The 10,201-nt window shown below is 40.8% G+C and overlaps 1 protein-coding gene across 1 annotated transcript; it reads left to right on the forward strand.

Moving 5' to 3' along the window:
• The first annotated feature begins 6,614 nt into the window (after positions 1-6,614).
• LOC109238966 (GTP cyclohydrolase 1) lies at positions 6,615-9,996 on the forward strand. Its single transcript, XM_019405463.1, has 2 exons — positions 6,615-7,189; positions 8,393-9,996. Exons 1-2 carry the CDS (start codon positions 6,985-6,987, stop codon positions 9,562-9,564), a joined length of 1,377 nt encoding a protein of 458 aa, XP_019261008.1. The 5' UTR covers positions 6,615-6,984; the 3' UTR covers positions 9,565-9,996.
• Positions 9,997-10,201: the final 205 nt, after the last annotated feature.

Raw genomic sequence — 10,201 nt, forward strand, 5'->3', positions numbered from 1 at the left:
ACAGGAGAGACGCCCTACTCATTAGTCTATAAGACTGATGCGGTAATACTAGTCGAGGTCGGAGAGCCTAGTTTGATATATTCCCATGAGAGCGGGCCGAGGAACGATGAAAGCAGAAGGAAAAGCTCGATAAAGCCGAAGAATGGAGAGATATGGCCTACATAAGGATGATCTCCCAAAAAACAACAGGCAGAACGCTATTATAACAAAAAGGACAAGATCAGACCACTCAATGTCGGGGACTACGTGCTCAAAGCTAAAACATAAGCAAGCAAAGACCTGCGGGAAGGCAAACTGGGAACAAATTGGGACGGTCCATACAAAGTCGCGGCAACAGCAAACAAGGGATCATTCCAACTAGAAACAATGGAAGGAAAACTACTACCAAACAACTGGAACGTCGCCCATCTCAAGAACTTCAACTTTTGAGGAATAGTGTTCTCCAAGTCGTACTCTTTTTTCCCTCAATTGAGTTTTGTCCCAACTGGGTTTTCTCCAGAAGGTTTTTAACGAGGCGACAAGGGGGACACTTTAATATGAAGTGCGGACGGAAGAAGGCACTGGACGGATAGTTCATTGCCCAACCTCTCAACACTTCTCCAGGTCGCCCAATGAAGGGACTAGATAGACTGGGACTGGAATGCTAGCCCAGAAAACATGTAAATTTCTCCAAGTATATGAACAAAACACAAATGCATGAAGTTCGCCCATATTTTTGCCAGAGAAACATTGCATCAATACCTACTCGGCCCCGGCCATAAAGAAACAAAACTTACATTCAACCTCGTTCGAATCAATTAAGTAAGAGTTACATTCGACCTCGTTCGAATCAACACCCACTCGGCTCCCGGCCACAATTATATAAAAGTTACATTCGACCTCATTTCAAATTAACTAAGTTACATTCGACATCGCTGGAATTAACTAAGTATAGGTTATACTCGACCTCGCTCGAATTAACACCTCATTGGTCCTCGGCCATAATAAAATAGAAGTTACATTCGACCTCATTTCGAATTAACTAAGTATAGGTTATACTCTACCTCGTTCGAATTCACACCTAATTGGTCCTCGGCCATAATAAAATAAAAGTCACATCCGACCTCATTTCGACTTAGCTAAGTTACATTCGACCTTGCTCGAATTAACCAAGTATAAGTTACATTTGACCTCGTCTCGAGTTAACTAAGTATAGGTTACATTCGACCTTGTTTGAATTAACACCTACTGGCCTTCGTCCATGACCAAAATTGAGTTGTGTTTTGAACTCGTTCAACACATAAACCAAGTTTTTATGACTAAAGCGACCAAACGGCAAAACAAAAGAAAGAGACATACAAGCCCGAACAGAAGGAAAATAGTCAGGTACGAGCAACAAATATGGCATTTCATACTTAAAATATATTCTTTAAAAAGGCTAGAACTGATGCCCACAAAAACATGTACAAAATTACAAGCAAAAAGAAAGAGAAACAATTACTCGCTGCCTAACCCAGCAGTGCCATCCATCTGACCGCCTAGGTCATCCTCACCCGCCTCTACGCCAGTACCATCGCCACCGCCCTTAGGATACTCATCCTCATACCAGGCATCCTATTCAATCCTGTCCATACCTATGTCTTCCTCGCCGTCACAGCCTCCGGCGTAGCAGGATCATAGCCACAAGCAGTCCGAGCTGAGCGTGCCTTAGCACGAGCATCATCGAAGTCAGCCTCAAACTTTCCCTACTACCATCAAGTCCCTAAATATATTCCATTGGGCCTCGGCGTGGATCCACATCTCATACAGATCCCGCGGAATGTCAGGAAAGGCAGAAGTGCGAGAAAAGGACGACTGAGCCGATAATTGGGCCTTCTCGGCCTCAAGGGCGGTGACTCGTTCATTAAGGCCCGAAGCTTCTTTCTCCAACTCCCCTATCTGCTCGTCGAGTCGCTCCTCTCTAAGCCTCATCGTCTCCAAATCACTCGCCAACTCTGAACGAAGAACGCAGATTACGGCCTCTAATGCCTCCACTTTCCTTAAAGCCGCCAACCAATCCGATTTCGACTTCTCTAAGTCCGATTTCGTCTAGGAGAGATCACTACCCAGAGCATCTGCTTTGATGAGACTTTCTTCAAGCTCGGCCCGCAGCGAGATCACTTGAGCTTGGAGATCGACACATTGGGCCTCGACCCCTTTGCTCACCTCGAGCTCTTCTTCTTTCTCTCTCAGCGCTCCCTCAAGGACAATGCACTTACCGATGACTTTCACCAACTCATCATCTTTCTCTTTCAACTAGTCTCAAAGAGCTTGGAAGTTGCCACTCCCGCCAAATCGCCTGCAGATCTCGCGTTTTTTATTGCGGTACTCACGGTACTTCCGCTCCATCTTTTTGAAAATGGCCTTACGCCTCTCCTCCCGGCGAGCACTCTCGATATCCAGAATAATGGTCTAAGGAAAAAGAGGAGAATAAAATCAAAGTCAAGCAAAAGAACAAAAATAAAGTTCAAGGCACAGAAACTAGAAAGGTCGGGAAACTTACCCTAAGGGCGAGGCCGACAATACCCGTCTATAGTATGGAATCATCCAACTTCTCGAGGATCCTGCCCTCCACATCAGAGCAAAGAGGATCTAAGGAGGGAATCACATTCTCTGTGTTCACTAGTAGGTCCCGATCCATAAGAACCACGATGGTCCGCGAGGACCCTTCTAACCTAACTTCAACGCGAGTAAACCCCTCGCTCAGCATCCAAACCTCATTAAGATCAAGATCGGAGCCCGTATCGTAACCGTCCTCGGAAACCCCCTTACCTCCATCATCAGTAGACGAGGTGGGAACATCAACTGGCCACGAGGACGACAACTCATCTCGCCGCATAGTACCGGAACCTCCACGGACAGCCCACCAGCTCCGACGTCGGCAACAAAAAAGGGGCACGCTCTTTGCTGCTTCTGCTAATGGCGGGACTTCAGACAGAAGATTTGCACCCTCTTCAGGCACGGCGGCGGCTGGCTCGCAATCATTCTTTGTAGAATCTACGGCTCGGATTGTCCCATCGCCGACGTCCACCGACCTCTTTTTACGAAGGACAAATCCTCCTCGCTCGGTGATGACTCTTCATTTATTAAATGAAGCAAGGGGGAGGCCGGAGTCTCTGGTACTGAGGCCGTCGATGATCGAGCCGATCTAGCCGAAATAGGAGGTGAATGGAAGTGGATGGTCGGGCAGGCCTAGCCACAGTCACAGCAGGGGCGGACTCTGTTGTAGTGTTCCTCTGGAGAAACGCAGGAGCAGGGGCCTCGATCTCCTCGAGGACCCCCGGGCTAAAAACAAAAGAAGAAAGAAAGGAGATTAAGAGGTCGGTCCCCACGAACAATAAGAATCAAGCGACTAGAAGGCCACGATAATAAAGATTCAAAATAGGTAGACTCACTGGTCGCAGAAGGCGCAGGCCCGAACTTCTTGAGGAAGGCCGGCCATTCGCAAATCCCCGCTGTATGAAGGAGGACCCGGCTAACCCAATCGTGAATATCTTTGACCAAAGGAGGGGGTTCGGTCTCGGCTACTTGGAGAGAAGACAAAATGTCAACATAATTTAAATTAGCGGAACCAACGCGTAATACAAAAAGAAAGAGAGAGAAAGGGGGAGAGAGATGCTTACGGGCGTAGTTCCAAACCTCGGGGAACCCATTTGCACTGACACCACGTCCTCAGAGTAATCAAGCCAAAACTGGCGGTTTGCCTTGTCGTCCATCTTCACCACTAGACATTTGCTGCCCTGGTGGCGAAGCTCTAGCATCGTCCCCCTATGAAATCTAGGGGTGAAGAGGTGCATTAGGTGGCAAATGGTCACCCCGACCCCGGCTAACTCCGCATACTTCGAGACCATTCGGATGAGTTTGTAGATATATGGAGAGAGTTGGGCCGGGCAGGCGCGGTAATAGCGGCAGAACTCCTCGGCCACGGGAAGGATAGGAAAAGAATAACCGACAGGGAAAGTGTACGCGTATAAAGCGCAATACCCAGGGCGATGTATTTGCACCACGTCACGCCCTGCTGGAACTAGGTCTATATGGGCGGGAATTTTGAATTTATCCCTAAATTTGGCAAGGCCCACCTCTTTCATCAACGACTTCGAGATCTCAGGGTCGTCCTCGAGCATCTTTCAAAAGTCAGATCTAGCCTTCTCACTACGGGGGATTATTTCCTCCACCGTAGGAAAGCTATCATCTTCAGCAACAATGGCAACTCCATCGTCATAGGGAGGCATGCGCACTGCCAAGGGAACAAGGTCAGGTACCCCCTAGAACTGGAAGACACGTTAACCATCTTTATTTATGAATAAAAAAGATGCAAACACAGAAGAGTCAAGAGTAGTAGAAGCCACCAGAATCAATGAAAGCAAAAGTACAGAAGTAGGATCAAGAGGGCAAGGATTCTGAATGAAGAAAGAAGAAGGTATCAAGATCCAATATTTAGATTGCAAAGAATAAGGCAAAGGATTTTGTATCCCTATTTATAAGAATTCAGGCATCAATATCGAGAAAGCAAATCGTCGTTACCCAACTCAGGAATCGAAGCGGCAGTGGCACAGGAAATGACGCAAGGTATGGGGAAAACGCGTAATAATAACGCATGATGACATGACGTCACTCTGAATCGATGTGACCCTAGGTTGTGGCGCACGGAAGGTCACGTTGCTGCCTTGTCCGAAACGCTATTACTCGACCTTCTCGCCTAAACTTCTCAACCCTAACTAACAGAGTCCACTCATCGAGGTCGTCCAGGGTCGACCTCAATTAGCGGAGGGACTAACTGTATAGGTCAAAATCTACCCCAATGGAATTTAGCATGAAGTGGTGTTATGAAAAATGATGTGGCCGAGGTCAACTAGTTAATAGTGGAGCTCGTAGCCGGGTGGTCAATAACCGTCGAGGTCAAGTATCAAGAATAGAGCACTAACGGCTAGTTTTTGTAATAGGATATTTAAGAGAATATTCTGTTGAATATTCTCTGTACTTGTACTTTTAGGGTTGATTGGGGATATGTCCCACATAAATATAAAAAAAGATAAGGGTAGAGGGCATGTAATATTCATTTGATAAGAACACTTTTTGAGAAGAAGACTCTCTCTAGAAAAGACACAAATACTACCTTTTTACTATGATTCTACCATCCATTATTCTATATTTTTCCATCAGATCCGAGAATAGTTTCAATATACTAGGATTTGTCCGTCATTCATCACTGTAGAAAGAAGAATCATCCACCTCATTCAATAGTAGGTGAATCGTTCTCCTTATTTATACTAATGCCATTTATTGCTTGATGTTCCTCCATTATTGCTCAAGTCTTTTGGAATATTAAATACGCACTATATTTAATTTCCCACCAGCACTATTCTTACTTTACCTGTGTTAACTAGTTCTAAATCTAGAGATATTATCATTAACTAGGTTTAACCTCTCATTACATAAAATTAATTAATTTAACCGAAGGTTTACATTTTTCGGTCAAACACTATCCATCAAATATTACGATTAAGATTAGAACTTAAGATGTCCAAATGAGTAATACCACATGTTAACCACTAGGTAATTCATCGAGGACTATTAAAAGATTATTTGGAAAAATCAGAAATAGCCTGATTTACAATTGCTTATTATAAATTAGTTATAGTTTCAAATATAATTGAAGTTTAGCTTCTTTTTTTCATATAAAATAAAATATGAATAGAAATACCCTTAAAATCCGAAAATTCCAGCATTGCTGGAGTTCAAATTTCTTATATATGAGATTCTAGCATTATGTGCTGGAAATTCATGTGTTGGAGTTCTAACATAATATGCTGGAAGTTTATATGTAAGAGTTTCATAATCTGCTAAAACTTTCTGTGTTTCAGTTAGGATATTCTTGTCTAGATTTTATCTCCCTTTAAATAGTGCAACTTTTTAATTACTTTACAAATGCTGCTTATTTTTCGATAACCACCTATAAAAATAATTATGCCATGCTACTATTTTGACAAGATTATTGTGAACTTATATGAAACTATCACATAAATGCGATATGTTTAAAGTTTTAGTCGCAATTACCTTAAAAGTATGTAGCTTTCGTGAGTATCAACAAGTACTCCCCTTTGTCCCATTTTATACTGTATGATTTAGAGCACGAGGATCAAACTATTTAATTTTAGGTTGAATTCGAACATAAAATTTTAAAAATAAATTTTATATATTTAAAAACTATATAAAAATACTATAAATTACAATAATTAAAATATTTTAAAAGTATATAAAAAGTCATGCTAAGTATTTTTTTTGACTCTTTAAATACTAACTGTATCGCATACAGTGAGACAAAGAAAAAAAAAGTACAGTCCGGTGCAATAAACTCCTATTATGTACGGGATCCACGGAAAGGCCGAACCACAAACATCTATTTTACTGTATAGGACAAAGAAAGAGCATTTGTTATTATTTCTTCCCTTTTTTAAGAGAGAATTATTATCAATTCTTCCTCTTTTTAATAGTGAATTCCTCTCTTCCCTTTTACTGTTGGCGAATATATTTGGATATACCAGATCACTTGACCGACCCAGATCTATGATATATAATGACAGAAATAGGTGTAGCCTTCCACACATTCCAATATCAACTATAACCTTACGTTTTTTTTTTCCTTTCAAAATTTTATATATATATTTTTAAAATTGCTGTAAAGTTTTTGTAGTAATACACACATCTCGTCCTCATTCATCTCTTCTATTTTTATTCTCAAAATAAGAGCCCTACACTTCCCATTCATCCGTATCTCTTTTATTGAATTTTTGGTCAAATTTTCCTCATTTGAGTGTCTCAAATTTGGAATCTTTGGCTAAAATCCTTTCTTCAATATTTTCTCTCTTTTTATTTCCTTGTAACAGATTCAATTTTCTTCATCACCTGATATTCAGGTGGTTAATTGTGTATTAAGATCTGTTAATATTTATTTCTCTGTGTTCAATGGGCGCATTAGATGAAGGGCACTATCATTCAGAAATAGAGAATGAAGTAAATCTTGAGCTTGGCTTTGAGGTTCAGCCTGAAACTGTTGCTATTAAGGATGCTGTAAAAGTCCTTTTGCAAGGTTTGGGTGAAGATATTAATAGAGAAGGCATTAAAAAAACTCCTTTTCGTGTTGCTAAGGCTCTTCGTGAAGGAACAAGAGGTGAAAATTTATTACACCCTTTTGGATTTTTAATGTTTTAATATGTTCAAGATTTGATTATCAATGGCCGGATGTAGAGTATGACTAGTAGCTTTGGCTCGAACCTTGTATATATATCTGTAAATTTACTAAAGATTTGATTTACGCTCCTTTGGATTTTTAACTTTTTTCCTGCTCAAGATTTGATTTTTATTTGTTTTCCACCAGTAGCTTTGGCTCGAACCTTGTATGTATGTTAAAAATTCACTTAATAGATTTCGAATCCAGTAAATCAAATGTGCTGTGGTAGAATTCCGAACTCGAAGACATTATGATCAAATCCTGGATTTGACTCTTTATGGATCTGCTTCATTTTTCCTGTCCATGAGATCTGGGAAAGTGGAGCATGTGCATCTGGCTTGTTAGTTTGGATTTGGATTTTGAAAGTATTTCTTTGAAGACAAATAATAATAAATTACTATTAGTAAGTAGTAGTACTGAAATAGTATTTGTCTCGTACTATTTGTTTATGTGTTGCCCTTGTTGGAAAGTGCCCAAAAATACGATTTTTAGCTGAAAGTTAAGTAAGTTTGGCAACCAATAGTGATGGAGTATCCAGATTTTAATGAATTGATCTTTTTTTGTTTGTTTTTTCTTTAGTGAAGATTCTGCAACCATGAACACTTTGTCCCTCTATGTATAAACGGAAAGAGAATATGTAGGGTGATGGAATTAGCTTAACCAGACAAACAAGCTTTCTCATTTTCCAGGAGTAGCTAGTTTGGTCAAACGAAATCTTTTATGCCCATCTTGTCTGTTAAAAGAAACAGTCTTTTCTTATCCCTTGTTCCTTTCTGCATTTTACGTTTAAATTTTTGATTGCTAGTTGGCGCTGGATTTCTGTTTTAGGCTGAAACAACTTATAATTGTCTCATAAGTCAAAATTGTGCCTCATGTTTGCTTCTGAGGACTTGAAGAGCTCTCTTTGTTGCAAATTTTTTAACACCAAAAACCTGTTAACATTTTAACAAAGCAGTCCAAGTCATTAGTGTCTTTCTATTTTATGCTAGTTAGCTATGGAATTCAACCTTCTGCATGCGAAGGACATCTACATCTTTCTAATAGGATGAAAAATGTTGATATTTTTAATTGTACCTGGGTTGGTTGATTGATGGTTTAAACTACTGTCTGACTCTAGTCTTTCATCTTTTATGTTGAATGAAGGTTACAAACAAAAGGTGAACGATATTGTTCATGGAGCTTTATTCCCTGAAGCTGGATTGGAAGGTGGAAGTGGTCAGGCTGGAGGAGTTGGTGGGCTTGTGATTGTTCGAGATCTTGATCTCTTCTCATACTGTGAGTCTTGCTTGCTCCCCTTCCAGGTCAAGTGTCATGTAGGTTATGTTCCATCGGGACAAAGGGTTGTAGGACTAAGCAAGCTCTCTCGGGTGGCTGATATTTTTGCAAAACGGCTCCAAAGTCCACAGCGCCTTGCCAATGAAATTTGCGCTGCTTTGCAGCATGGAATTAAGCCAACAGGTGTTGCTGTGGTTCTACAGTGTTCACATATTCATTTCCCAAATTTTGAAACAGCCTTTCTCGACTCGACTCCCCAAGGATGGGTAAAGATATTAGTCACCTCAGGTTCTGGTGTTTTTGAGGATGAAAAAGCTGATGTTTGGACTGATTTTTTAAGTCTTCTGAAATTCAGAGGTATCATCATAGAAAGTGCCCACCCAAGGCTCTCCGACCAATCATGGTGCCCGTCTCAATCTTGTGGCAGGTCAGGACAAGCAAATTCAGCTATGACAAATGCTGTGCTTTCGATACTCAAATCTCTGGGCGAAGACCCGTCAAGGGAAGAACTTGTAGGAACACCATCTCGGTTCGTGAAGTGGTTCATGAATTTTAGTAATTCGAATTTGGAGATGAAACTGAATGGCTTTGTTCGAAGTAGAATAGATACTCGAATTCATCCTGGTCAGGTTGGTAATTTCAAAGATGGTATCTGCTCTGAGCTCAATTTATCGTTCTGGTCCCAGTGCGAACATCATCTACTTCCTTTTCAAGGTGTTGTGCACATTGGTTATTACTCTTTGGATGGACTGAATCCAGTTGGAAGAGCGCTATTGCAATCAGTAGTACACTTTTATGGCTTTAAACTCCAAGTCCAGGAAAGACTTACAAGGCAGATAGCTGAGATTGTTTCGTCGCTCTTAGGTGAAGACATAATAGTAGTTGTGGAAGCAAATCACACCTGTATGATATCAAGAGGAATTGAGAAGTTTGGAAGCAACACGGCCACATTTGCTGTGTTGGGTCGATTTTCCACTGATCCTGCTGCAAGGGCAAAGTTTTTGCAGAGCCTCCCAGATTCTTGTTCTGCAGGAAAATAACGTCTTTACTGAAAGGAAATATGCAGGTTACAGCAAGCTAGGTACTTGTCCTTTCAATGGCTCGGGTAAAACTGGAGGAATTGAGAAGCAAACTCACACTGAATTCGAAAATATAGGTCCTATGCTCGGAATGCAAGGTTCCTGTTTTTGACTTCTATACCATAGTGATAAATGAGGTGATGAATTTTTATCCATATTTTTTCTATCCTTATATTTTGTAGCATGAGCAAGGGTCCATACCAGCAACCTTCCAAAGTTGCCCTTGATTCTTTTGTCCAATGCAGTTGCCCTTGATTGAAGTGTCATACTTGGCACATTGTGCCATATAGCTTATACATGATGTTTTCCTATCATTTCTGCAACATTAATGTTACTGAAGTTCTGATTGAATTCATTTCAGTATGATGTTTTTGGCAAGGCATTTCAGTATGATGTGTATCAGAGTTTTTCCTTGTTTACCGAGCTAATACTTCCTTTGAAATGTCTAATACAGTGGTATCTACTTCCCAAACTTCCATTGCAACCTAATATGATCAGAAGATGGTGCATTTTTAACTGTATGAGTTTCCATCTTGCAGAATGTTTTAGCAACTTCCCTAAAAATAATAACCAGAGGATTGTTGTCATATCGCGCCTG

Source organism: Nicotiana attenuata, unplaced genomic scaffold (genome assembly GCF_001879085.1).
Source record: "Nicotiana attenuata strain UT unplaced genomic scaffold, NIATTr2, whole genome shotgun sequence".
Classification (NCBI taxonomy): Eukaryota; Viridiplantae; Streptophyta; class Magnoliopsida; order Solanales; family Solanaceae; genus Nicotiana; species Nicotiana attenuata.

Coding starts and splice junctions, on each gene's coding strand:
- LOC109238966 (XM_019405463.1), top strand. CDS start 6,985: ATGGGCGCATTAGATGAAGGGCACTATCATTCAGAAATAGAGAATGAA. Junction 7,190..8,392: donor TCTTCGTGAAGGAACAAGAG/GTGAAAATTTAT, acceptor TGTTGAATGAAG/GTTACAAACAAAAGGTGAAC.